A 27772-nucleotide genomic window follows, 5' to 3' on the forward strand; every position below is an offset into this window, starting at 1 on the left:
TGGTAGTTGAACTAAATTCAAATCTAGGTAGTGTTTTCAGTAGTTCATTGTTTGCTTTGCCATGCAGTGGTGTAGCTTCAATCTATAGCTAGTTGACTCCTAATATCGCTAGTAGTAATAAGTATAATTTTGTCTTCATCTAGTGTTGTTTAGTATTGTATTTTTGCTAGCTAGGGCCATTTACTTTAAGTGCTGTCTGTCTTTCCAGTAGCCTACTTAGCCTACTTAGTGTATGAACTGCTGACTGCTCAGCATCCGCTAGGATACCTGGGGTGGCAGGTAGCCTAGTGGTTAGAGCGTTGGGCCAGTAACCAAAAGGTTGCTATATTGAATCCCCGAGCTGACAAGGTAAAAATCTGTTGTTCTGCCCCTGAACAAGGTAGTTAACCCACTGTTCCTAGGCTGTCATTGTAAATGAGAATTTGTTCTTAACTGACTTGCCTAGTTAAACAAAGGTTAAACTTTAAAAAATGACTTGCAGCTGATTGTTGACACATCAACCAGGAATAAAGGGCAGGGCAATTTGTGACTGTTATTGTTTTGGTAATCAGTGGCTGTATTGGAGGGGGAGTGGTTTCTCCTCTCCTATGCAATCAGCAATTAGTACCGGGAGGTGTGCTCTTCACCTCAGCTAGGCAATTAGCAATTAGTGTCAAGCCAGTCAAGGCTTCAAGATGGGTCACTCAACTGAGACTGCTCTCCTCTGTGTCAAGGAGGCTTTTCGCTCTTCCAAAGCTGACTCTCTCTCCTCTGTTCTCATCCTCCTCGATCTATCTGCTGCCTTCGACACTGTGAACCATCAGATCATCCTCTCCACCGTCTCAGGGCTGGGTGTCTCAGGGTCTTCACACTCTTGGATTGCATCCTACCTGGGAGGCCACTCCTACCAGTTGACTTGGAGAGGATCTATGTCTACACCACTTACTCTCACTACTGGTGTCCCCCAGGGCTTGGTTCTAGGCCCTCACCTCTTCTCTCTATAAGTAGCCAGGTGGTAAAAACAAGTAGCTGTATTCATTTATATCCACTAGATGGCACAGTCCCTTTAAGAGATCCTTAAATAATGTGTGAGAGAGGTTATAAGACTGTGCATGCACAGTGTGTAAGAGTGAGAGCAAGCAATTGCATCGGAGAGCTGTTGAAATCCATCGTGGGTCCAACGATACTTTAGATGGGTAAATACTGCATTTTATCTTACTCTTGTACCGGAATATATCATATTCTGTATCACCTGCAGTGTATAAGATTTTGTTTTGTAATATTTATGCAAGATGGTCATGCTAGCTTGTTGATACTTTCAGATTGACATGAGGATGTTAGCTTCTTGCCAGCTGAATACCAGTGCTCTCAGAACCACATGGTGGAGTTGATAACATTATCTGAAGCGTGAGTAAATATCAGAATGACATTCTATTTCATGTAAAGCTTCAGGGTGTTGTATTTTGTTTGATTTTTTAATCATAATTGAAATATTGATATGATATTTCCCCCAGTCCATTCTGGGTGAGATGAGGATCTACTCTTCCATGAGGATGTTAGGGCATCACGTGGACAGTGTGTTTGTAAGTATTCCTATTGTTTTAGGACTAAATGTATTTTTGTTTTTCATGCACAATGTCATTCTGTTTATGGTCATCTTGTACCCAGATATCTGAAATGTTAGAGGTCCATTCTAACTGAACATTGTGGTATTTTCTTGTGTTTCTATAGAAATCAAATCAAATTTTATTTGTCACATACACATGGTTAGCAGATGTTAATGCGAGTGTAGCGAAATGCTTGTGCTTCTAGTTCCGACAATGCAGTAATAACCAACAAGTAATCTAACTAACAATTCCAAAACTACTGTCTTATACACAGTGTAAGGGGATAAAGAATATGTACATAAGATATATGAATGAGTGATGGTACAGAGGAGCATAGGCAAGATACAGTAGATGGTATTGAGTACAGTATATACATATGAGATGAGTATGTAAACAAAGTGGCATAGTTAAAGTGGCTAGTGATACATGTATTACATAAGGATGCAGTCGATGATATAGAGTACAGTATATACGTATGCATATGAGATGAATAATGTAGGGTAAGTAACATTATATAAGGTAGCATTGTTTAATGTGGCTAGTGATATATTTACATTTCCCATCAATTCCCATTATTAAAGTGGCTGGAGTTGAGTCAGTGTCAGTATCAGTGTGTTGGCAGCAGCCACTCAATGTTAGTGGTGGCTGTTTAACAGTCTGATGGCCTTGAGATAGAAGCTGTTTTTCAGTCTCTCGGTCCCAGCTTTGATGCACCTGTACTGACCTCGCCTTCTGGATGATAGCGGGGTGAACAGGCAGTGGCTCGGGTGGTTGATGTCCTTGATGATCTTTATGGCCTTCCTGTAACATCGGGTGGTGTAGGTGTCCTGGAGGGCAGGTAGTTTGCCCCCGGTGATGCGTTGTGCAGACCTCACTACCCTCTGGAGAGCCTTACGGTTGTGGGCGGAGCAGTTGCCGTACCAGGCGGTGATAGAGCCCGCCAGGATGCTCTCGATTGTGCATCTGTAGAAGTTTGTGAGTGCTTTTGGTGACAAGCCGAATTTCTTCAGCCTCCTGAGATTGAAGAGGCGCTGCTGCGCCTTCTTCACGATGCTGTCTGTGTGAGTGGACCAATTCAGTTTGTCTGTGATGTGTATGCCGAGGAACTTAAAACTTGCTACCCTCTCCACTACTGTCCCATCGATGTGGATAGGGGGTGTTCCCTCTGCTGTTTCCTGAAGTCCACAATCATCTCCTTAGTTTTGTTGACGTTGAGTGTGAGGTTATTGTCCTGACACCACACTCCGAGGGCCCTCATCTCCTCCCTGTAGGTCTTCTCGTCGTTGTTGGTAATCAAGCCTACCACTGTTGTGTCGTCCGCAAACTTGATGATTGAGTTGGAGGCGTGGGTGAACAGGGAGTACAGGAGAGGGCTCAGAACGCACCCTTGTGGGGCCCCAGTGTTGAGGATCAGCGGGGTGGAGATGTTGTTGCCTACCCTCACCACCTGGGGGCGGCCCGTCAGGAAGTCCAGTACCCAGTTGCACAGGGCGGGGTCGAGACCCAGGGTCTCAAGCTTGATGACGAGCTTGGAGGGTACTATGGTGTTGAATGCCGAGCTGTAGTCGATGAACAGCATTCTCACATAGGTATTCCTCTTGTCTAGATGGGTTAGGGCAGTGTGCAGTGTGGTTGAGATTGCATTGTCTGTGGACCTATTTGGGCGGTAAGCAAATTGGAGTGGGTCTAGGGTGTCAGGTAGGGTGGAGGTGATATGGTCCTTGACTAGTCTCTCAAAGCACTTCATGATGACGGAAGTGAGTGCTACGGGGCGGTAGTCGTTTAGCTCAGTTACCTTAGCTTTCTTGGGAACAGGAACAATGGTGGCCCTCTTGAAGCATGTGGGAACAGCAGACTGGTATAGGGATTGATTGAATATGTCCGTAAACACACCAGCCAGCTGGTCTGCGCATGCTCTGAGGGCGCGGCTGGGGATGCCGTCTGGGCCTGCAGCCTTGCGAGGGTTAACACGTTTAAATGTCTTACTCACCTCGGCTGCAGTGAAGGAGAGTCCGCATGTTTTCATTGCAGGCCGTGTCAGTGGCACTGTATTGTCCTCAAAGCGGGCAAAAAAGTTATTTAGTCTGCCTGGGAGCAAGACATCCTGGTCCGTGACTGGGCTGGATTTCTTCTTGTAGTCCGTGATTGACTGTAGACCCTGCCACATGCCTCTTGTGTCTGAGCCGTTTAATTGAGATTCTACTTTGTCTCTGTACTGACGCTTAGCTTGTTTGATAGCCTTGCGGAGGGAATAGCTGCACTGTTTGTATTCGGTCATGTTACCAGTCACCTTGCCCTGATTAAAAGCAGTGGTTCGCGCTTTCAGTTTCACGCGAATGCTGCCATCAATCCACGGTTTCTGGTTAGGGAATGTTTTAATCGTTGCTATGGGAACGACATCTTCAACGCACGTTCTAATGAACTCGAACACCGAATCCTGACGCAATACGAAACATATCCCAGTCCACGTGATGGAAGCAGTCTTGGAGTGTGGAGTCAGCTTGGTCGGCCCAGCGTTGGACAGACCTCAGCATGGGAGCCTCTTGTTTTAGTTTCTGTCTGTAGGCAGGGATCAACAAAATGGAGTCGTGGTCAGCTTTTCTGAAAGGAGGGCGGGGCAAGGCCTTATATGCGTCGCGTCGCGAAGTTAGAGTAACAATGATCCAAGGTTTTTCCACCCCTGGTTGCGCAATCGATATGCTGATAAAATTTAGGGAGTCTTGTTTTCAGATTAGCCTTGTTAAAATCCCCAGCTACAATGAATGCAGCCTCCGGATAAATGGATTCCAGTTTGCAAAGAGTCAAATAAAGTTTGTTCAGAGCCATCGATGTGTCTGCTTGGGGGGGATATATACGGCTGTGATTATAATCGAAGAGAATTCTCTTGGTAGATAATGCGGTCTACATTTGATTGTGAGGAATTCTAAATCAGGTGAACAGAAGGATTTGAGTTCCTGTATGTTTCTTTCGTCACACCATGTCTCGTTAGCCATAAGGCATACGCCCCCGCCCCTCTTCTTACCAGAAAGATGTTTGTTTCTGTCGGCGCGATGCGTGGAGAAACCCGCTGGCTGCACCGCCTCGGATAGCGTCTCTCCAGTGAGCCATGTTTCCGTGAAGCAAAGAACGTTACAGTCTCTGATGTCCCTCTGGAATGCTACCCTTGCTCGGATTTCATCAACCTTGTTGTCAAGAGACTGGACATTGGCGAGAAGAATGCTAGGGAGTGGTGCACGATGTGCCCGTCTCCGGAGTCTGACTAGAAGACCGCCTCGTTTCCCTCTTTTTCGGAGTCGTTTTTTTGGGTCGCCGCATAGGATCCATTCTGTTGTCCCGGTTGAAAGGCAGAACACAGGATCCGCGTCGCGAAAAACATATTCTTGGTCGTACTGATGGTGAGTTGACGCTGATCTTATATTCAGAAAGCGGAGCCACTACCGTTTATGCATTTCACTTTGTACTTATTGTACTCATTGTTTTTATGCACTTTACTAACAGATTTATTTCACTTGATCGTGATTTAAACTGAACTTTACGGTGACTTCAACTTGCGGTGATTTCCCTCCTACATTATCCTATTTGAAATGTAAGCCTTGACAGAATAAACAACCCAAAATTAGTTAGTGTCCTGTGGAGGGTTTACTTTCGCCAGGCTACATATACACAGGGTTGGGGATGTAAGGGATTACAAAAAACGGTAACTGTAATCCGTTACGTTACCAGCAAAAATATTGTAATCAGACTACAGATACTTTTGAAAAACTAGATGATTACTTTTAAATTCAGAAAGGATGTTTGCGGGAAAAAGTGTGACACTTCTCTGTTTTCTTAATGACATTCATATCACCATTGTAAAAAGGCGCAACATTAAGTTTGTTCCACCTGAGCGTGTCTGACCACAAGTCAGAGACCACTATGATGACACACCAAATGTGTTTGATGGATCGTGGAAAAATATCAGAAATAGGCTTTTGTAGGCTACAGTCCAAGCTATATCTTCCAATGGTGCGGACGGCTGTCGGCATCCAAAGATTATGCAACTTGAATAAACGCTTGGAGGTCAGGATGACAGCAGTGACGTTTTCCACGGCGATACGGATATCACTTATTATTGGTACCTGTAGCGCATTGATGTGAATCACACTGCTGCTCTCTCATTTAGCTATTTGTGCCTTACGGCTTGTGGTTGTCGTGGATGGCTGTTCAGAAATCTAAATGTGTATTTGAACCCAATAATGGTTGAATTTAAGATGCCTATCAATCTTTGTTTTTGAAACCAGTGGACAGCCAGGGAAAAATGCTCTTTTACAACAGCTGCATAGTGCGGATCCCAGTCTATGGAATAAAATTGGGCCTTTTATTGCTCAATCTAATTCATGCTGATAAAAAACAAAATCCATAGGCCTAATGGACACACGCTCAAACTCGTACACTTTTGATAGACTTAATAGGGCAATCTGTAGTTGCTACATCCATTTTTGGACTTATAAATTATATCTAGTAATGTAAAGACAAAATTGAATCATATTATTATGTCACGCCTGCTCCCACTCTCCCTCCCGGGCACTCGAGGGCGCCAGGCTGCCCAGCACTACGCGCTCCTGCCACCATCATTACGCACACCTTTTTCCCTCGTTACACTCTTCAGTAATTCATTGGACTCACCTGGAGTCCAATGAATGCCTCCAATGAATGCCTCTTAAGGGAAAAGTAACTGAATGTAATCCGATTCCGTTACTGAGTTTGGGTAATCCAAAAGTTACGTTACTGATTACAATTTTGGACAGGTAACTAGTAACTGTAACAGATTACATTTAGAAAGTAACCTACCCGACCCTGCATGCACACCAAGTCACTCGGCTCCGTCATATCCTCACATGGTCTCTCCTATCATTGCTATGCAGATGACATTGAACTCCTTTTCTTCTTCAGCCCCTTCTGACACCCAGGTGGAGACACACATCTCTGCGTGCCTGGCAGATATCGTGCCTGGCCCACGACCTCAAGCTCAACCTTGACAAGACGGAGCTTTGTTATTTCTCCTAGATATAGGACAGACACTTCAAAACCTTTTTCCTTAGGATTTCATTTTTTTTAACTGTCTTTTTTTTGCCATTGATGGATGTGTTATTCAATGTGTTTCTGTGGTATTTGGTACTGAAGGCCAAATTCAATATTTTATCAAATACTTTTAAAATATATTTTTGGTATACCTAAAGGGTCCTAAAATGTTAAATCAAATAGCTAAATGATCCATGGTAGGACCATCTTAAAACAATTCCATATGCCAGTTCATGACTCACCCCCAACATCTTTGAGAATTTGTGTTAATCCCACAGCAGCCCCCCCAAAAAAAAAAAAAATGTTTTGCTTCTCGATGGTTCTAATGCTTGACACCATGTGATTTGAATGAGATAGTCATAAATATATTTAAATCCGTATCGCTGTAGTTCTGAGTTAATAGAATGTAAAGGTAGCGGCTAATTGAGCCCACATACGCAGCATTTGCAGTCTCCACGAACGCAGGGACATTGCCTTTAAATCGAGCTATAACACTGATCTTCCTCAATTCTTTGGCGATACGAATTGAATCCTGCCCAAAATCAAAGCTAAAAGTTAAAGGTGGTCATATTTTCATTGACCCGCTGACACAAAATCAAAGTGGAAATGTATTAAACACAACTTGTTCACAACTTGTAAATGACCTCACCAGTAAATTACAACCAATCAAACCCATTGTAACACTGCAGGCATCCCAATTAGGTGGGCTCAAAGGCAGAAAGGCTTGAGTAAAGGGTATACTTACGGGTGCCATCAAAGTGGTTGGCGATGGTGTCCAGGAAGGTGTTCTGGGGGGCCAGGAGGCCCTTCATCACAGGCATGTTGTCCAACGATGAAGACAGAGCTGGGCTCACCAAGTCACTCCATCCCCGAACAGACAGAGCTGAGAGGAGGGCGAGTCAGACCAACGTGACTCTGCAGTCTGCACTTCAACAGATACTTCTCCTTGATCCTGCCTCAGCACTCAGCTACAGGTCAGCTGGGTATCAGTGGCATTTACCTCAGTCTCAGGTTTATAGTCTTCCTTCTTCCACCTTTCCTCTTTATCCCAAGTAAGGCTGCTAATCTTTCTCTTTAGCTCCTTCCTTCTCTGTAGTGTGGGTAGTTATTCTTCTCACCGCGGATCAAGCTAAGGTGTTGTAACTCACTGTCAGCTTCGAGTCATCAAGTTAGGTAGTGTATCTCTCTGTTCTTCGCTCCTCACAGATCAGTCTGAAGTCTCATCTAGTCCCAGCAGGAGAGCAGGATGCGCACGCCACTTCCGTTATCTGAGTCTGTACTCTCTCTCCCTCTATCACACAGTCTTTGCCATTCTCTATCGCTCTATCTATCGCTCTCTCATCCCTCTCTCCCTGTTTCTGTTTCTTTGTCTCTCTCTCTCTCCCACCCTCTACTCTCTTTCTCTACCTCCCATTCCTCTTTCTCTTTTGTCTCTCTCTCTCTCCCACCCTCTACTCTCTTTCTCTACCTCCCATTCCTCTTTCTCTTTTGTCTCTCTCTCTCTCCCACCCTCTACTCTCTCTTTCTCTACCTCCCATTCCTCTTTCTCTTTTGTCTCTCTCTCTCTCCCACCCTCTACTCTCTTTCTCTACCTCCCATTCCTCTTTCTCTTTTGTCTCTCTCTCTCTCCCACCCTCTACTCTCTCTTTCTCTACCTCCCTTTCCTCTTTCTCTTTTGTCTCTCTCTCTCTCTCTCTTCCACCGAAAGCGAGAGCCCCCTGCTTCTCTCCACTTCTCACTGTTTATTAACAATCAATTACTCTGTTCGTTCTCCTTCTTGCGCACGCTCTATACCTTATTTTACTCTGTCCTCTCGTCATCTCTCTCCTTCACACACTAATAGACACTCTCTCTTGTTGCACCCCCTCTAACAGAAACACTGGCAGTCAGTAGAACAGTGAATCTCATCTGGCTTTCTCTTTCGTTGTGCCCCATCCCCTCCCTCTTTTTCTGCTGTGCACACCACTGCCATCATCCACTTCTGATCCTGTATCCTTACTAGGAAATAGGGATGAGAATACCCATGTATACCTGTTGACATGCACAGGGAGGCAAATTGTACACGCATGCATGTAGGCACACACGCACGCACACACACACAGCTTTAGAATATATAAGGAACAATATTCACATGTATATACATAAACACATACTGTACATCATCAAAAGCCTCTAAGGTCTTATAAGCATCTTACCCAGCTAGCACATAATGTTCTGAGAACCATGTTTCTTTGCGCTTGGTGAGAGCATGGTTGTCCTCTGGTTGTTTTGCATACAACCTTCCCACAACGTTCTGGGAATGGTTCAGGATAGTTGCTTGGCCTTGGAACACTCTCAGCACATTTTAAGGAGCTTGACAAAAAAACAATTTTCTTTGTATTTAATTTCTTTAACAGAACATTTCCTAAAAGTTCAAACCTGGTTATATTTAATTTAACTTTTGGTAATGTTTTAGAAACGTTCTCCAACTGGTTTGGCATTGGGAATGTTCTCAAATAGTTCAGAGAACATTGAGAAACAACGTTCTTCTGTGGGAATTTCAGTACTTCAGCATAACATTTCCTACAGGTTTCCTCATGGTTCTCGTGGTTTAAAGTAATGTTCTCAATTTTTTCCAAGTATATTAAGAAACAATGGTATTCTGTGGGAATTTCAGTACTTCAACGTTTTCAGTACTTTAACGTTTTCTTTAGGTTTTCTCATGGTTCTATATAAAGTCATGTTCTCGGAACATTAAGAAGACTTTCCATAAAAACCACAAGAAAACATTAGTAACGTTTAAAGAATGTTTTAAGAATTATTTTTAAAACATATCCATTCTGTTCTCAGGGTCAACAAGGGGTCTCTCTATCCTCTGTCTTGTTAAGTGTGTTCAGCTGTGTTGGCCGAGTCCACTAATTGGCCACACCTGATGTTAATGAGCGCTTGTTTCCTTTGAAATGGAGTCTGTTTGAATAGACTAAAATGAACAGCTTTGTATGAATGAAAAAACATGCCATGCTAGCTCCATCCTGGTGGGCCCAGTGGACTAATTCCTTAGATAGAAGCTCAAAGGTTCAAATCCCGCTGATGCCGTGCCACAATAAAAAAGAAATGGGTTTGCATGACTAATGCAAAGCAAATGAATTTCCATATGTCCTATCTGTGCTTGGAGTTCAACACAATTAACCTAAGCTAGCAGTGTTATTAAAAGTCTTATTGAAACAGTCAGTGAACATTTAGGAAACTACAAAAAAAACTACAAATAACCTTTACATTTCATTATCAGATTGTTAATGAAACCTCCCAGGAAAACTTTCAGGGAACCATAGTAAAATGTTCTCTAAACCTCCCTGCAACCTAAAAATGTACATTCCCAGAACCCCCCCCAAACGTTCAGTTTTACCAGTCAGGAAAATGATGGCTTCATTCTCAGAACCAATGGGAAACCTAAAATGTACATTCCCACAACATGGAAGGAACCAAATGTGCTTGCTGGGTAGCTTGGTACTGCATGAGTAGATGAATATAGAAATGTGTCCCAGACAGACTCCCTCTCTCTCTTAAGCATCTGCTCTAATTAGCACCTCCTCTATACCTACCAGGCGGTCTGACACATAACCGAGAGAAAACATGGCACGGTGAGCGCTTGTTGGTCTATTTCTGTCATATGGCATGGTGAATTGTCAGTGTGTTTGTGACCAGGTGAGTGGATGGAAGTACTGTACGCACGAAGAACACACAAACAAGACTGCAGAATAGCCTGAAACTTTACTTCAATTACACTGGTTACAATGCTGTTTTTCAGTTATTAACAATATATAAAGTACAAACATTTAGAAAGAAGCTACAAGGTGAGAAGAGAGGGACAAAAAATGTGGCAAGAGAATGTAATGCAATGATGAAGAAATACAGTGGGTCTTGACCTCGGTCTTTGGCTATACAACAGACTACAATATGTGCCCTCTGAGTAACACAGAGATCCACACAGACGTGAGCCTTGAAGCAGCTCCATGCTGCCCCCATGAGAAAAGCTGTGAAAGAGGAAGAATCCTTGAGTGAGTTTGGAGAGAGAGGGCAGGTTAGAATGAAAGAGAGATGGAAAATACAGCAGACCTCCAGCTTTCACAGAAACCAAGGTATTTCTGGGAAAAGTTAATTTCTGGAACATACACTCGAACAAACACACCTATCCATCCAGACATGTGCTCATGGCTGATTGAGGGGTTGATGATTTGGGCTGGTTGGGGCTATTGGGGTTGTCTGACTGTGATGCCAGTGATGTGATGCCATAACATAGACACAACTAGATGACTCAACCCTCATGACAGTCACTTTCTTCATATTTACTTTCCCATCACCTAAAATACAGAGACACCAGGGAAGCAAGTTCAACTGTGCTACGTGAACATTATCACATTTATTACACCAATGAGATCATATACAATATTTACAACATTACTAACAACATTACTAACACCTACTCCACAAACAAATTCAATCTTAAAGGAAAATTTTACCCAAAACCCATGTTTTCATATATACATGTTTGACGCAGTCCCTCAAAAATGATGCATCAACATTGATGTTTTCCAGATGAGTCACTTGAACGGTAGTTGTAAAACCAACTGGGCCATGGTAGTGGGGGCCGTCTCTAAAATGGGAAACAAGCGCATGAGCGGTTCTGCTGTGTCTTCGGTCCTCTTCCCCATCGTTAAGATTCCCTCCGCTTGGTTCCGTGACCCATGGAGTAGCTGACTCAACCGGCTCTGGAAGCGACGTTCATCAGTTTCTTTCCGTTTACCGAGTGTCAGGATTCCAGCGGCTGCGTCATCAGTGAGGGGTCCCCTTGTCCCCGTCCCATTACCTGAGCGACAGAGCAGGACGTAAAGACGGCAGGAGTGGGATTTCTGTCTGCAACAGTTGGCAACCTCCTGAGCGTCACAGGCCAGATGAGAGACGAGTAGCAACAAGATGAGCAACTTGAGCTTCTGTCAGTAAAAGCAGATACAATATTTCAGTGTTAGAACTTCATGAGAGAGAGAGAGAGAGACAGAGAGAGAGAGAGAGAGACCGAAAGAGAGAGATTCACATTGTTTTTTTATGTCACATGCAAAGTACAGTGAAATGCCTTTCTTGCAAACTCAAACATAAACAAAGGAGAGAGTGAGATAGAGAGAGACATGAATAGGCCTATGTTAATATCATTTTATGGTTAATATGAAAAAATGAAAGCTAAAACGTACTCAGGGATATTAATTGAGATACAATCTCAGAAAGCTTTCAGCCATGTCTGCCAACAACCATCAGTTTTAGAACATTTTCTTCAGACAAGGTCTTGCTATTTTTGAAAGACGATGTAATCGCGTAATACCCTTAAACCCATTACCAAAAACCCTATTCAATAGACTGAACTATTCAATAGACTGAAAGGAACTAAAACCCCGAAAATGTCATGGCAGCGACTGACACGCTAAGTGCAAATAGTGGTGTTCCATCTCTATTCTAAAAACACTCCATGCAAATTGGGGAGCATTAGCGAGCATTACCATTCATATTTAAATGCATCCAAAAACAATCCCTGATGTACTTTTCTGAACACCCCCTTACATGACCTTTGTCTGAGGCCCATAATAGCAGCTTAAATTATTCCACAGTAAAAACATCTGTAATAGAAAGCTGAGTTACATCGTCGATCCTACCTTGGTGGTTGAGCATGCTGTGTCCATCCCTGGTGCTGTAGGAAGATGCTTTGTGTTGAAACACATGTTCTGCCAAAAGGCTGTGGGGTCCACTTCTACTCTCACCTCTCTCTGAAGCCGCTCTCCTTTTGTAAGGCCCTATGTCGTCTCATTTACACCCTCCATGGACGTCATTAAGATATCTTTAGTCCAGTCGACGGGGACATCAACAAAAAGACTGTCCATCAGTGTGCATGTTCTGTTTGACTCGTTTGCTCATTTGATGGGTCTATCAGAAGTCCTTATTAATGACTCTCATCCTGCCACAGACCATCTCTAGGATATTTCCCGGGTTTTGAATGAAGTAGTGGAATGCTATTATGTCAGGGTGGCGGTGAGCTTCGTTAGGACATAGCGCTATGATTACTGGTGACGGAGACATGGTTAATTAGCTGCAGCAATAGACATGGTCTCATCAAAGGTATGAGGGAACACAAAGAACCATCCCTGATAACCTTTAGAAGCTGACTGACTGAAATGGTCTGTAATTAGAGGGTCACCTAACAGTCCTAATGAGGGCTAATGATCATTCTCTCTATTGTATTAAATATGACATGTGTCGCTCCGGGAATACTGACACACCTAGAACAGTGTGTTTGTTGTTTTATCCCCCTAGCTATTGGTGGTAGAGGCACCTTGTTCCCCTTACCCTTTCCCTATAGGGCGGCAGGTAGCATAGTGGTTAGAGCGTTGGGCAGTGCTTCATTTGTAAATCGGGAGGTCCCGGAACACATAGTGAGCGTGAGGGGGTGTTATCCAGGGGCTCTGAGTTATCGGAACACATTGAGAGAGATAAAGTGTCAAACGCAACATAGCAGCACAGCAGACAGAGTAAACAGCCAAGTAGCCTACTATCTATGGTGGTGAAATGGACAGCACTCTCCAAGGTGCTGATCAATTCACGTCACTGCAGACCCACCCACATATTTGAGTGTAGCAGCGAGGCTTGCACAAGTCCACGTTTTATGTAGCCTAATTTTCTAGACATCAATGTACAGCAACATTTTTAAACGTCACTGCAGAACACCGGACATATGCGTATGCATACATTCACAGCTGTGGGGCTTGCAAGACCCGAATCAACGTAGCAGTAGAACAAATATCACAATATTGGAAAATAACTTAAAGTAAATTAAATCAATGTAGACTACAGCAGAACACACATAGAAGAATATATAGGCTTCCAGCCTATGTGATATGACACACCACTATATGACCAAACTTGCTTCCAACTTGCTTGGGACTTGCTTCCATTCAGCCACAAGAGCATTTGTGAGGTCGGGCACTGATGTTGTGCGATTAGGCCTGACTCGCAGTTGGCCTTCCAATTCATCCCAAAATCATTTCTGAATGGACATCGATTTGTGAACGGGGGTATTGTCACGCTGAAAATCATGAAAAAGAGCCCCAGACCATTATTCCTCATCCACCAAACTTTACAGTTGGCACTATGCATTGGGGCAAGTAGCGTTCTCCTGGCATCTGCCAATCCCAGATTCGTCAGTGGGACTGCCAGATTGTGAAGCTTGATTCATATCTCCAGAGAACGCGTTTCCACTGCTCCAGAGTCCAATGGCGGCGAGCTTTACACTACTCCAGCCAACGCTTGGCATTGCGCATGGTGATCTTAGGCTTGTGTGCGGCTGCTCTTGTTCAGACGTTGCTTCCAGAGGCAATTTGGAACTCGGTAGTGAGTGTTGCAACCGAGTACAGAAAATGTTAACACTATACGCGCTTCAGCACTCAGCGGTCCCGTTCGGTGAGCTTGTGTGGCCTATCACTTTGCGGCTGAGCCGTTGTTACTCCTAGATGTTTTCACTTCACAATAACAGCACTTACAGTGGACCGGGGAAGCTCTAAGCAGGGCAAAAATCTGACGAACTGACTTGTTGGAAAGGAGGCATCCTATTACGGTGAAAGTAACTGAGCTCTTCAGTAAGGCCATTCTACCACCAATGTTTGTCTATGGAGATTGCATGGCTGTGTGCTTGATTGTAGACACCTGTCAGCAACAGGTGTGGCTGAAATAGCCAAATCCACTAATTTGAAGGGGTGTCCACATGCTTTTGTATATATAGTGTATGAGAATATATAGGCCTCTTGCCTGTGTGATCATATGACACACATACAGTGGGGCAAAAAAGTATTTAGTCAGCCACCAATTGTGCAAGTTCTCCCACTTTATAAGATGAGAGAGGCCTGTAATTTTCATCATAGGTACACTTCAACTATGACAGACAAAATGAGAAAAAAAATCCAGAAAATCACATTGTAGGATTTTTTATTAATTTATTTGCAAATTATGGTGGCGAATAAGTATTTGGTCACCTACAAACAAGCAAGATTTCTGGTTCTCACAGACCTGTAACTTCTTCTTTAAGAGGCTCCTCTGTCCTCCACTCGTTACCTGTATTAATGGCACCTGTTTGAACTTGTTATCAGTACTGGGAAGACTGAATCTGCAATAGGTAAGCAGCTTGGTTTGAAGAAATTAACTGTGGGAGCAATTATTAGGAAATGGAAGACATACAAGACCACTGATAATCTCCCTCGATCTGGGGCTCCACGCAAGATCTCAACCCGTGGGGTCAAAATTATCACAAGAACGGTGAGCAAAATCCCAGAACCACACAGGGGGACCTAGTGAATGACCTGCAGAGAGCTGGGACCAAAGTAACAAAGCCTACCATCAGTAACACACTACGCCGCCCTGCTTAAGCCAGTACATGTCCAGGCCCGTCTGAAGTTTGCTAGAGAGCATTTGGATGATCCAGAAGAAGATTGGGAGAATGTCAGATGGTCAGATGAAACCAAAATATAACTTTTTGGTAAAAACTCAACTCGTCGTGTTTGGAGGACAAAGAATGCTGAGTTGCATCCAAAGAACCCCATACCTACTGTGAAGCATGGGAAACATCATGCTTTGGGGCTGTTTTTCTGCAAAGGGACCAGGACGACTGATCCGTGTAAAGGAAAGAATGAATGAATGGGGCCATGTATCGTGAGATTTTGAGTGAAAACCTCCTTCCATCAGCAAGGGCATTGAAGATGAAATGTGGCTGGGTCTTTCAGCATGACAATGATCCCAAACACACCGCCCGGGCAACGAAGGAGTGGCTTCGGGGTTGAGTCTCCAGATCTCAACCCCATAGAAAATCTTTGGAGGGAGTTGAAAGTCCGTGTTGCCCAGCAACAGCCCCAAAACATCACTGCTCTAGAGGAGATCTGCATGGAGGAATGGGCCAAAATACCAGCAACAGTGTGTGAAAACCTTGTGAAGACTTACAGAAAATGTTTGACCTCTATCATTGCCAACAAAGGGTATATAACAAAGTATTGAGATAAACTTTTGTTATTTGACCAAATACTTATTTTCCACCATAATTTGCAAATCAATTCATTAAAAATCCTACAATGTGATTTTTCTGGATTTTTTCCCTCATTTTGTCTGTCATAGTTGAAGTGTACCTATGATGAAAATTACAGGCCTCTCATCTTTTTAAGTGGAAGAACTTGCACAATTGGTGGCTGACAACATTTTTTTGTTGCCCCACTGTATTCTGGCTGTAGTGTCTATTATGATTTATTTTGAGCGTTAACTATAACCTGGGAGGCTTCTTTAGACTTGTCTACGAGACTTGCTGCCACCAAATGTCCCTTGGTTCAGGCATGTTCAAAAACCTTTTTTTATGGCCGTTTATTTTGAGGCAGAGGATGTTATTCTGAGGCAGAGGATGATAATGTCCAATCCACCCACTCTTTTGCTAGTTGAATCACTCCAGTCGTTTCTAGACTCAGGCTACCTGCCCTTTTGCATGTTGTACAGCCCAGCTTTGAATTTTACATGACAAGCCAGAGTTATACGTTTGTTTCATCTTGAACTGCAAATTGCACCTTCTCTGAGCACTTCGCCTGTGTATGATGCACTGCAGGCTTCCTTATTTTCCCTCTGTCAATTAGGTTAGCATTGTGGAGTAACTACAATGTCGATACATCATCAGTTTTCTCCTACCACAGCCATTAAACTCTGTAACTGTTTTAAAGTCACCATTGGCCTGTAGGTGAAATCCCTGAACTGTTTCCTTCCTCACCGGCAACTGAGTACAGCGATGAGGTAGTCATAAAAAAAGAATGTGAAACACTATTATGGCACACAGAGTGAGCCCTGAACTAATTTAGGCTTGCCATAACAAAGGGATCAAATACTTATTTCAGCTTTTCATTTAGAATACATTTGTAGAAATGTATAAAAACATAATTCCACTTTGACATTATAGGGTATTGTGTGTAGGCCAGTGACACAAAATCTCAATGTAATCCATTTTAAATCCAGGCTGTAACGCAGGAAAATGTGAAAAAAGTCATGGGGTTTGAATACTTTCTGAATACACGGTGTAAAACAGGACAAATATAAGCATCCCCTATTTGACCTGGACCTATCGTACCTGACTTTGGCAAAAGGATGAATCCCTCATAGACACGGTCACTCATAACATGTTCCCTGCTATTTGTCGCCACCTTCTGGAGTTGCCTCAGAATGTCTTCATGCAATTATATTCCCAATTCTTTTACTGCAGAAGGAATCCTACATATTCATGTCAGGTAGGCTGCCAGCATGAAGACACTGACAAAGTGGAAGAATTGAAGAATAGGAGTCAGGACGAACAATGAAGCCAGTTTTAATGGGCCATTTTAAGGAGCTCATACAGAACCACACCACTTTGCCAGTGAAACACAAGTCAGGTTATTGTTTGATCCAATTTTTGGAATGATGACCCCCAACCCAAACCCACCCTGACCTCTAACCCCAACACCCAACATTCCACACCACCTGTCTTGATCTGCAGCACAGAGCAACAGGTATCAAGTCACTGTATATGTAGAAGCAATATACTGTATAGAAAATAATTGTAATATGAATATAACTAACATCAATTATAACAATAATAAGAATATCAACGGGATGTTTTGTTTCAGGGAGAATTATCAGAGATAAATGTAAAGTGTCTCTTCATTACTTATACATACATACAGTATACATCTATATAGAGTCATAGTTTCTCTTTTAGGTTAGGTGTGTGTTTGATTGACAGCAGGAATCTGCCCCAGGTCCATGTTTCTCTTGTGATCTTTGACCTATAGTCTCCGCAGCGCAGACGGGGTCAACAGACTGTTCCAGTTAAAACTGGTTGGTGAGCTCTAGCTAGTAGCTACCTCGCAGAGCACGGCCACGCTCCCTCCGTCCATGGGGCGACGACAGCAACATACGGGACGTTACGCACACAGCCCCTTGAGAGGCGCTAGGGAGACCCCCTACTAAGCATCCAGGCATGTTGTGATTGACAGTTAACAAAAATACAAATCTTAATTAAGGGCACTGTGCAAGTGTATGGGGTCCTGCGGAGGTTGGAGTCTCCAGCAGGGAGAGCCAGTGCATCATTGTAGAGGCCAGGTAGGTAGTGACAGACAGAGAGAGGCTGCAGAGCTGCAGTCCTTTAACGTCTCTCTCACAGACAGCGGCGTTGGTTTGTGCAGTAATGGTCCTCTAGCTCGGATCCCTACAGAGTCCGTGTGAGCTGCTCTACGTTGTGCATTTAAATGGCAGCCTCCTCCTCGGCAAGAAGGGCAAAGGGTTGAAGCTCAGGATGACGCATGGAAGGGCAGATCTACAGGTATATGGAGTAAACATAAGGGAGAAGATAGAGGAGGAGAGAAAGAAAGGGTCCTGGGCATGCTATGGGTATCCTAGGGGAATCCAAAGGCGAACTTGTGCGGTATGAAATGCCAATGTACGGTGCCTGTACCCGCAGGGCACTGCCCAGAGAAAGACAGCGAGACTCTCCTGACAGACTGACTGACTCAACGAATTGACTGACTGAGAGACTGACTGAACTCGCTAATATGGGTGCTATTCGCTCTTTCCAATCCAAGAGAGAGAAATAGGAAAGGGGAGAGAGCTGACAGAGACATTTCTTCTTTGTCTCTAAAACAATACATTTTCAAACTTGTGTCTCTTGTCTTTTACGGTGAATTTTCTTCCCCGTCCCTTGCTCTATTTGCTGTTTCTCTTCTGCTATTTCCTTCTCACCATCTCTCTCCCTCTCCCTTTCCTTCTCCTTCATTCTCTCCTCTCTGTCCATCTTCGGGGGTGTTAAAGGAACCATCCATGTTCTTTGCTCTTCTCCTCTCTGCTTCTCAAGCCCCCTCTCTCTTTCTATTCTCCTCTCCCTGTCTCTCTTTGGCTGGACTCCACTGCGGCTACAGGCAACGGGTCAGCAGGAACCATCGCTGGCCGTCTCGTTCTCAGAGATGGCATCGTGAGAGCTTGCTGCCCTATACTGTGGGGGCTGGGGTGGGAGGGGAGGCAGGAGCGGACGCTGAGACAGGGTATGAGTATGGAGCTGGGCCTGGAGCTGTGGTTGGGCCTCGGCCTGGGGTTCAGCTAGGTGTTGGGACAGAGGCTGGGCCTGGGGTTGGGTCTGGGCCTGAGGATGGAGATGGTGAGGTTGGGGTGGATGGTGGGGCTGGGCCTGGTACTGGGCCTGTGCTTGCAGTGGATGGTGTTGAAGCTGAGGGGAGGTAGCTCCGTTCTTGCTCAGGCCACAGGACTGGGTGGCACAGTGGATCTGACGCAGCGTGTCCAAAGCCTCACTCTTAGCGTGCTTCAGGAGGTCCGCCTGACCCTGAGAGAGAGAGAGAGAGAGAGAGAGAGAGAGAGAAAGAGAGAGAGACAGGAAAGAGAGAGACAAAGAATTCTCAGAGAGAGAATGCTGTCACTCATGTGTTTCAGTAATGCCCTCTATATCAGACGTTGTCAGAGGAAGACCCAAACATTTTTCAGACTCCAGCCACCCAAGCCATAGATAGTTCCCTCTGCTACCGCACGGCAAGCGGTACCAGTGCACCAAGTCTGGAACCAACAGGACCCTAAAGTAGCTTCTACCCCCAAGCCATAAGACTGCTAAATAGCTAATCAAATGGATACACACTGCTACTTCTATTATCTATCCTATTGCCTAGTCTCTTTAACCCTACCTATATGTATATAGCTACCTCAATTACCTCGTACCCCTGCACATCGACTCAGTATTGGTATTCCATGTATATAGCCATGTTATTTTAACTCGTCATTGTTATGCGTTATTCCCTGTGTCACTATTTCTGTTTTTTATCTTTTCTCTGCATTGTTGAAAAAGCAAGCTTTTCACTGTTAGTTTACACCTGTTGTTTACAAAGCATGTGACAAATACAATGGACTACATTCTTTTAGCCGGCAGATGGCAGCCTACAACCATGCTGCAGTGTGGTTGGTGGAATTCTCTGCGGTTCCTCAGAGCCCCTTCAAAAGTAATCTGTTGATAAGTGATCCCACACCATCATTATCATCCTCTTTATTTAGGAACACCCCAGAGATTAAACCGTGCCAGATGGGGAGGAAGTGGTCAGGGCAGGCATCCCGCTTTATCTGACATCCCGCTTTATGGCGTTGTAAAGTCAATCAGGGCAGTTTCTGTGGCTGCCTTGGTTTCTGAGTGAGAGAATGGGCAACTGCAGCCCCCGCTGGCTCTATTCTGTAGTGTTGTGGGCCTGGATTCATCTCCGTAGACACTCAGACTGGAAAGACGTAGAGGCTGCATCCTCAACAACAAAACAAAACCAGCCCCCCTACGGAACTTGTGTCCCTAAAAAAAAAAACACAGACCCTCACTACTAAACCCTTAACACTCCCCACTTCTCTTCCTTGTCTTCTCTCTACATCCCACCCACCACATCCCTTCAAAGCCCACCTCAACAGCAACCGTCCCTTATTCTCTGACTCGGGTTGTCTCTGAAGCTCTCTTGAGTCTCATCACCACCCTGCCGTCGTCAGCAGTTAGCTGGCTAAGGGAGCCTGAGCGACGTCCCTGTGGGACGATGCTGTTTGAGGCGGGGACCAAGGAATATGTCCTGCCTGTACTAGGTGTGTCTGCCTGCCTGTCTGTTTGTCTGTCGGGCTGTACTACCCATTGCCACTGGGCAGACAGGTTAGAGTGGCGTGTAGCATAGGGGGGTTGAGGGTACAACTCTGGACAAAATGCCTCTTGTTCCCTTCTCACATGAGGGTAATGCTTAGCGACAAGTCTTCTACATGAAGGGCCTCAGAACACAATCCACTCCAACAACATGAATAAATCAGATGTTTGAGAAATGATGTAACGTTCCCGTGGGAGTCACAAAGCTGGTGCTGCTGTGCCAGTCAGGGGTCTTGGCTGGTGGTACCTAATCACCATGGGTTGAGCTCAACCATGGCTACGGGTCCACTCACCCCCGCAGCTGGCCTGGCCTGCAGCACAGCGTTCCATTGGGGGTTAGCCACGGCTGAGGCTCCACAGAACCACCAATCACACATCTCCATCTGTAGAACTCCTAACCAGTCACAGTTGTTCCTTCCTCGTCCTTAACACAGTCCATTCACCTGTTTCTATGATTATTTATTTTTATGGGAAGGTTTATCTCAACCTCCAATTTGCCTCCAGATCTGAATATATGGGTCAGAGGACTCAGTGAGATTATAGATTAGCTGTGGAGAGAGCACTAGGCATAGAGACAGACTGGTGACAGGAGGAGCTTCAACATGGACAGTCCTTTAATCATTGACTTCTAAGTTACAATGCTTCAAGAATAATACTGTATCTAGAGAATCAGACTAGCTGGAGCTGCTGGGGGGGGTGTAGTGAGCTCTACAATCCCATAGATTCTTTGGAGCTTCTTAAAGAATCCACAATTTTCTCTTCTTGCACCTTCTTTTATCCTCTCTCTCTCACACTCTCTTACTCTCTAGCCCCTACCACAGCTGGCAGGCTGGGTACCCTCATGGAGTCTGTGGGCTGTGAAACCAGTGAGTTGGGCTGAATGGAGAGGTGGCTGCCTGGACTTGGGCTGCCAAGCCTGGCTGGCACACACAGACCACACTGCCTCATACCAAATGTTCACCACCATAAAGAGAGGTATTTTGGCTGATAATGTGCCCGTATCTGCTGTGCTATGTAGATACGGACATGCAGCCTGTACCCACAACTCCCCGTACAGAGACGAGGAAGGAGGAAGGAGGGAGAAGGATGAGGGGTGGAGGGATGGGTAAGGTCTTAGGTTTTGTGTGTCCACGTGAGGCTTCTTAAGTGCTTAAGTCCTTCAGTTCTATAGAGTGAATTAAAGCTTAACTAAGATAAGACTGCCAGCCACATAGGCTGCCAACGAACAATGAGTCCAAACAAAATAGGCTGAGCAACACACTTTGCATCTCGAACTACTGTTAACATTGTCTCGTGGCTCTCCCTTTGAGCTATATTATATATTATATATTATATCTATTTCCATCCTGTCTTCTATCCTTTTCCATTTTTTCTTTAACTTTGTTTCTGGTCCTGTTTGATGCAGCCCAGACGTCTCCCTGATAAAAAGGTCCTGGGGAATCAAATGTATCCCTGGTCACATCCTCCCTCTCTCTCTGGCTGCCAGCCTGGCAGAGCCCCAAACCAGGCTAAACACTTCACTCAATCCTGAAGAATTACATCCAGATGAGATCGAAAACACACATCACACATTCCCTCTATGTCCTTATTTGTGTCTTGGCGAGATGGTGGCGAGGCTTCGTGCTTTATCAGTGTTGCTATTACCACGGGTAATGATTCATTGAGGCTGTGAAATGAGGGTGTTGGGCCCCGCTTTATATGATTGTGGGCCTGTGTTTACAGGCGAGGAGACGGGAGAGAGGGCAGAGAAGGGAGAGAGGAGAGAGAGGGAATATAGAGGAGAGAGAGGGGACATAGAGGAGAGAGAGGGGACAGAGAGGGGAAAGGAGAGAGAGATGAAGAGGGGAGAGAGAAGGGGGAGAGTGTGACACCAATGGCCCACCTAAGGGCACGTCTGCTGGGTCAAAACTCCAGGGAGAGCGGGTGATGGTGGAGAGGGGTGGAGCCTACTGTGCATGTCGGCTAACAAATGGTGTGCAATGGTATCATCCTACATAAAAAAATACTACAATTTACTATAGAATATTACAGTACTTACCATAGAATTCTATAGTAAAAAATAGTATACTGTAGAATACTATACTACACACTGTGGTATCCCTCAATCATGTGTAGTATTTACTATAGAATGTTGTAGTATGCTGCAGAATACAGTCGTGGCCAAAAGTTTTGAGAATGACACAAGTATTCATTTTCACAAAGTTTGCTGCTTCAGTGACTTTAGATATTTTTGTCAGATGTTACTATGGAATACTGAAGAATAATTATAAGCATTTCATAAGTGTCAAAGGCTTTTTACTGACAATTACATGAAGTTGATGCAAAGAGTTAATATTTGCAGTGTTGACCCTTCTTTTTCAAGACCTCTGCAATCCGCCCTGGCATGCTGTCAATTAACTTCTGGGCCACATCCTGACTGATGGTAAGCCCATTCTTGCATAATTAATGCTTGGAGTTTGTCAGAATTTGTGGGGTTTTGTTTGTTCACCCGCCTCTTGAGGATTGACCACAAGTTCTCAATGGGAATAAGGTCTGGGGAGTTTCCTGGCCATGGACCCAAAATATCAATGTTTTGTTCCCCGACCCACTTAGTTATCACTTTTGCCTTATGACAAGGTGCTCCATCATGCTGGAAAAGGCATTGTTCGTCACCAAACTGTTCCTGGATGGTTGGGAGAAGTTGCTCTCGGAGGAAGTGTTGGTACTATTCTTTATTCATGGCTGTGTTCTTAGGCAAAATTGTGAGTGAACCCACTCCCTTGCCTGAGAAGCAACCCCACACATGAATGGTCTCAGGATGCTTTACTGTTGACATGACACAGGACTGATGGTAGCGCTCACCTTGTCTTCTCCGGACAAGCTTTTTTCCGGATTGCCCAAACAATCGGAAAGAGGATTCATCAGAGGAAATGACACCAGTCCTCAGCAGTCCAATCCTTCTACCTTTTAGTGGACTTTCTTGGGCGCCCTGAAGCCTTCTTCACAACAATTGAACCGCTCTCCTTGAAGTTCTTGATGATCCGATAAATGGTTGATTTAGGTGCAATCTTACTGGCAGCAATATCCTTGCCTGTGAAGCCCTTTTTGTGCAAAGCAATGATGACGCCACGTGTTTCCTTGCAGGTAACCATGGTTGACAGAGGAAGAACAATGATTCCAAGCACCACCCTCCTTTTGAAGCTTCCAGTCTGTTATTCGAACTCAATCAGCATGACAGAGTGATCTCCAGCCTTGTCCTCATCAACACTCACACCTGTGTTAACGAGAGAATCACTGAAATGATGTCAGCTGGTCCTTTTGTGGCAGGGATGAAATGCAGTGGAAATGTTTTTTTGGGGGGAATCAGTTCATTTGCATGGCAAAGACGGACTTTGCAATTAATTGCAATTCATCTGATCACTATTCATAACATTCTGGAGTATATGCAAATTGCCATCATACTGAGGCAGCAGACTTTGTAAAAATTCATATTTGTGTCATTCTCTAAACTTTTGGCCACGACTATATATACTACAGTTTTATTTTACTATAGTATTTATACTATAGTTAACTGTAAATACTGTAAATACTACAGTATAATACTACAGCAAAGTCTGCAAAAACACTACAGTGAATACTCGACCCCATCCCAGTGAATACTCGACCCCATCCCCTTCTCAAGATCATCTCTGGAGACCTTCTCCCATTCCTTACTTCCCTCATCAACTCATCACTGACCACTGGCTGCGTCCCCTCTGACTTCAAAATGGCCCGAGTCGCTACCATCCTCAAGAAACCAACACACTACTCATCTGGCATCAAAACCTACAGACCTGTATCCCTTCTTTCTTTTCTTTCCAAAACACTTGAGCGTGTTGTCTCTGATCAACTTTCTCGTTATCTCTCTCAGAACGACCTTCTTGACCCTAACCAGTCAAGGCTTCAAGATGGGTCACTCAACCTAGACTGCTCTTCTGTGTCACGGAGGATTTTCGCTCTTCCAAAGCTGACTCTCTCTCCTCTGTTCTCATCCTTCTAGATCTATCCGTTGCCTTCGACACTGTGAACCATCAGATCCTCCTTTCCACCGTCTCAGGGCTGGACGTCTCAGGCAATGCCCACTTTTGGATTGAATCCTACCTAGCAGGCCGCTCCTACCAGGTGACATGGAGAGGATCTGTGTCTGCCCAACGTATTCTCACTACTGGTGTCCCCCAGGGCTCGGTTCTAGGCCCTCTCCTCTTCTCTCTATTCACCAAATCGCTCAGCTCCGTCATATCCTCACATGGTCTCTCCTATCATTGCTATGCGGATGACACTCAACCCCTTTTCTCCATTCCCCCTTCTGACACCCAGGTGGCGACACGCATCTCTGCATGCTTGGCAGATATCTCAACTTGGATGTCGGCCCACCACCTCAAGCTCAACCTCGACTCTTCCTCCTGGGGAAGGCCTGCCCGCTCAAAGACCTCTCCATCACGGTTGACAACTCCACAGTGTCGCACTCCCAGAGTGCAAAGAACCTTGGAGTGACACTGGACAACAACCTGTTGTTCTCTGCAAACATCAAAGCAGTGACCCGCTCCTGCAGGTTCATGCTCTACAACATCCGTAGAGTACAACCCTACCTCACACAGGAAGCGGCGCAGGTCCTAATCCAGGCACTTGGCCTCTGCCTTCTGGTCTACTGAAACTCGCTGTTTGTTGGGCTCCCCGCTTGTGCCATCAAACCCCTGCAACTTATCCAGAACACTGCAGCCAACCTGGTTTTCAACCTTCCCCAGTTCTCTCATGTCACCCCGCTTCTCTGACACTCCACTGGCTTCCAGTTGAAGCTCGCATCCACTACAAGACCATGGTGCTTAACTACAGAACAGCAAGAGGAACTGCCACTCTCTACCTTCAGGCTATGCTCAAACTCTACACCCCAACCTGAGTACTCCATTCTGCCACTTCTGGTCTCTTGTCCCTCCCACCCCTAGGAGGGCAGCTCCCGCTCAGCCCAGTCAAAGCTCTTCTCTGTCCTGGCACTGCAATGGTGGAACCAGCTTCGCACTGAAGCAGCAGAGTCCCTGCCCATCTTCCGAAATCATCTGAAACCCTACTTCTTCAAACAGTATCTTAAATAACCCTCGTACTCTGCTAAGACCCCTCACCCCCCTAAAATGTAAATAGTACACTAAGGTATTCTTTCATGTGGGATGTGTTATCATGTTAGTTACTGCTGAGCCCACTGATACAGCTGTAGGCTGGAGCTGCACCATTTAATTAAGAGATTTAAGGATTACAAAGAAGGGAGGTGCCAATTAGCCAAATTGCTGTTTTAAGATGTAATCTCTTGGGAGAGTAGAGCAGCAACATCACTTCTATAAATTACTGGAAGTTGTTTCAAATCAATAACCTTGTGAACTTATGCAGACCGAAGCAGTATTTCTAAGGAATGATGCACTAGTTATACATTGCTAGTATTATCTTGACAAAGTGTGTGGATGTACACGATACAGTACACTATCCATTAGTCTTTAATAGTACAGTATCTTGTCAAAGAGTTTCCTGTGTTTTAGGATGGATGGATGTACTGTACTCATACCTTGAGGACGGTGATGTTCCAGGCGTAGCTCTCCATGGCTTTATGTAGCTTCCTGTGTTTTAGGATGGATGGATGTACTGTACTCATACCTTGAGGACGGTGATGTTCCAGGCGTAGCTCTCCATGGCTTTATGTAGCTTCCGGCCTTTCAGGCCCTCCTTCGCCCCAATCCTGTGAAGGTCTACATGGAAATCCAGTCCTGGACAAACACAAACACAAGAGGTGAATGAACTGTTCATAGGGTACAGGCAGCCAAGGTCAGAGGGGTTAGGATAAAGTGGAAGTCTGTTGGACCGTCTGTCCATTTGGACAATAAAATAATGTTATTCATCTTCAGCTGTAGGTTGTTCTGTACCATCACCACCCCGGATGGTCCCATGGCCTGTAGGGCGTACTGTACCAACACCGCCCCGGATGGTCCCATGGCCTGTAGGGCATACTATACCATCACCACCCTGGACGGTCCCATGGCCTGTAGGGCGTACTGTACCAACACCGCCCCGGATGGTCCCATGGCCTGTAGGGCATACTATACCATCACCACCCTGGACGGTCCCATGGCCTGTAGGGCATACTATACCATCACCACCCTGGATGGTCCCATGGCCTGTAGGGCATACTATACCATCACCACCCTGGATGGTCCCATGGCCTATAGAGCTTACAGTAATATAACCACCCCGGACGGTCCTATGGCCTGTAGGGCATACTATACCATCACCACCCTGGACGGTCCCATGGCCTGTAGGGCATACTATACCATCACCACCCTGGATGGTCCCATGGCCTATAGAGCTTACAGTAATATAACCACCCCGGACGGTCCTATGGCCTGTAGGGCATACTGTAACACACCACCCTGGACGGTCCTATGGCCTGTACTGTACTGCTGTAAATCTGTCCACTGTCCAGATCATCTACCACTGGATTGGCACTGACTTCTACAGTACACAGCTACTGTAATGCTGAGTACAGCTGCTTCGCTGGACACTTTTTCAGAGTTTGAGGACAAAGTCTAAATACAGAGCAACTTCCCACTACAAAGACATGTCCCTACCCTTCATGTTCTGTGCTCCACTTAAAAAGTCCCCTCAACAAAGTATGCCATCACCATTCCGGTTCCCCATGGCACACATTGGCACACCCTTTTCTCCATCCCTCCAGCAGAGCCACCCCCTTGACAGGCACACGCCTATAAAACCCCACACACACACACCACCACGGTTCAGTGGCTGAGAATCACCCGAGCCGAGAGGCATGGAGAACAAGAGAGGGAAAGAGAGAAATATATTATTAGTGAGCTGCTTCTGAGCAGTAGTGTAACTGGGTTATTCAGGTGTTATAAATAGCACCTGGGCGTGATACGAACAACAATAATAATGGTGAGCAACAATACGTTTCTAGCCATCCATCTACTCATCTACCCATCTCTCTCTCTGTGCCCAGCCTTATGACACGCTCTCCTCCCATCCATCTACTCATCTACCCATCTCTCTCTCTGTGCCCAGCCTTATGACACGCTCTCCTCCCATCCATCTACTCATCTACCCATCTCTCTCTCTGTGCCCAGCCTTATGACACGCTCTCCTCCCATCCATCTACTCATCTACCCATCTCTCTTTCTGTGCCCAGCCTTCTGACACGCTCTCCTCCCATCCATCTACTCATCTACCCATCTCTCCCCTGTGCCCAGCCTTCTGACACGCTCTCCTCCCATCCATCTACTCATCTACCCATCTCTCTTTCTGTGCCCAGCCTTCTGACACGCTCTCCTCCCATCCATCTACTCATCTACCCATCTCTCTTTCTGTGCCCAGCCTTCTG

General features: G+C 45.2%; 3 protein-coding genes across 3 annotated transcripts in view; all 3 read right to left on the reverse strand.

Moving 5' to 3' along the window:
• The window catches only part of LOC112225987 (potassium voltage-gated channel subfamily H member 4-like), a 38197-nt gene extending 30216 nt beyond the window's left edge, over positions 1 to 7981 (reverse strand). The window contains exon 1 of the mRNA XM_042307522.1: positions 7393 to 7981. Coding sequence (XP_042163456.1) covers positions 7393 to 7468 — 76 coding nt within the window. The 5' untranslated portion in view covers positions 7469 to 7981. The remainder of the gene's footprint in view (positions 1 to 7392) is intronic.
• A 2437-nt stretch (positions 7982 to 10418) lies between these two features.
• Positions 10419 to 12960, reverse strand: LOC112225833 (orexin-like). Its single transcript, XM_024389933.2, has 2 exons — positions 12329 to 12960; positions 10419 to 11617 (listed from the first exon to the last, which is right to left on the reverse strand). Exons 1-2 carry the CDS (start codon positions 12392 to 12394, stop codon positions 11228 to 11230), a joined length of 456 nt encoding a protein of 151 aa, XP_024245701.1. The 5' UTR covers positions 12395 to 12960; the 3' UTR covers positions 10419 to 11227.
• Positions 12961 to 17030: 4070 nt separating this feature from the next.
• Positions 17031 to 27772, reverse strand: part of LOC112225988 (inactive phospholipase C-like protein 2) — a 101180-nt gene continuing 90438 nt past the window's right edge. Inside the window, exons 5-6 of the mRNA XM_024390159.2 lie at positions 26038 to 26147; positions 17031 to 19050 (exon numbers count right to left, since the gene is read on the reverse strand). Of these exons, the coding sequence (XP_024245927.2) occupies positions 18640 to 19050; positions 26038 to 26147 (521 nt within the window). The 3' untranslated portion in view covers positions 17031 to 18639. The remainder of the gene's footprint in view (positions 19051 to 26037; positions 26148 to 27772) is intronic.

This window comes from Oncorhynchus tshawytscha, linkage group LG27 (genome assembly GCF_018296145.1).
Source record: "Oncorhynchus tshawytscha isolate Ot180627B linkage group LG27, Otsh_v2.0, whole genome shotgun sequence".
NCBI classification, from domain to species: Eukaryota; Metazoa; Chordata; class Actinopteri; order Salmoniformes; family Salmonidae; genus Oncorhynchus; species Oncorhynchus tshawytscha.

Bases quoted from the DNA above. Each gene is read 5' to 3' on its own strand.
- LOC112225833 (XM_024389933.2), bottom strand. From the start codon at position 12,394: ATGTGTTTCAACACAAAGCATCTTCCTACAGCACCAGGGATGGACACA. The intron at 11,618-12,328 runs GTAGGATCGACG...TTTTACTGACAG, and splicing joins CAGCATGCTCAACCACCAAG to AAGCTCAAGTTGCTCATCTT.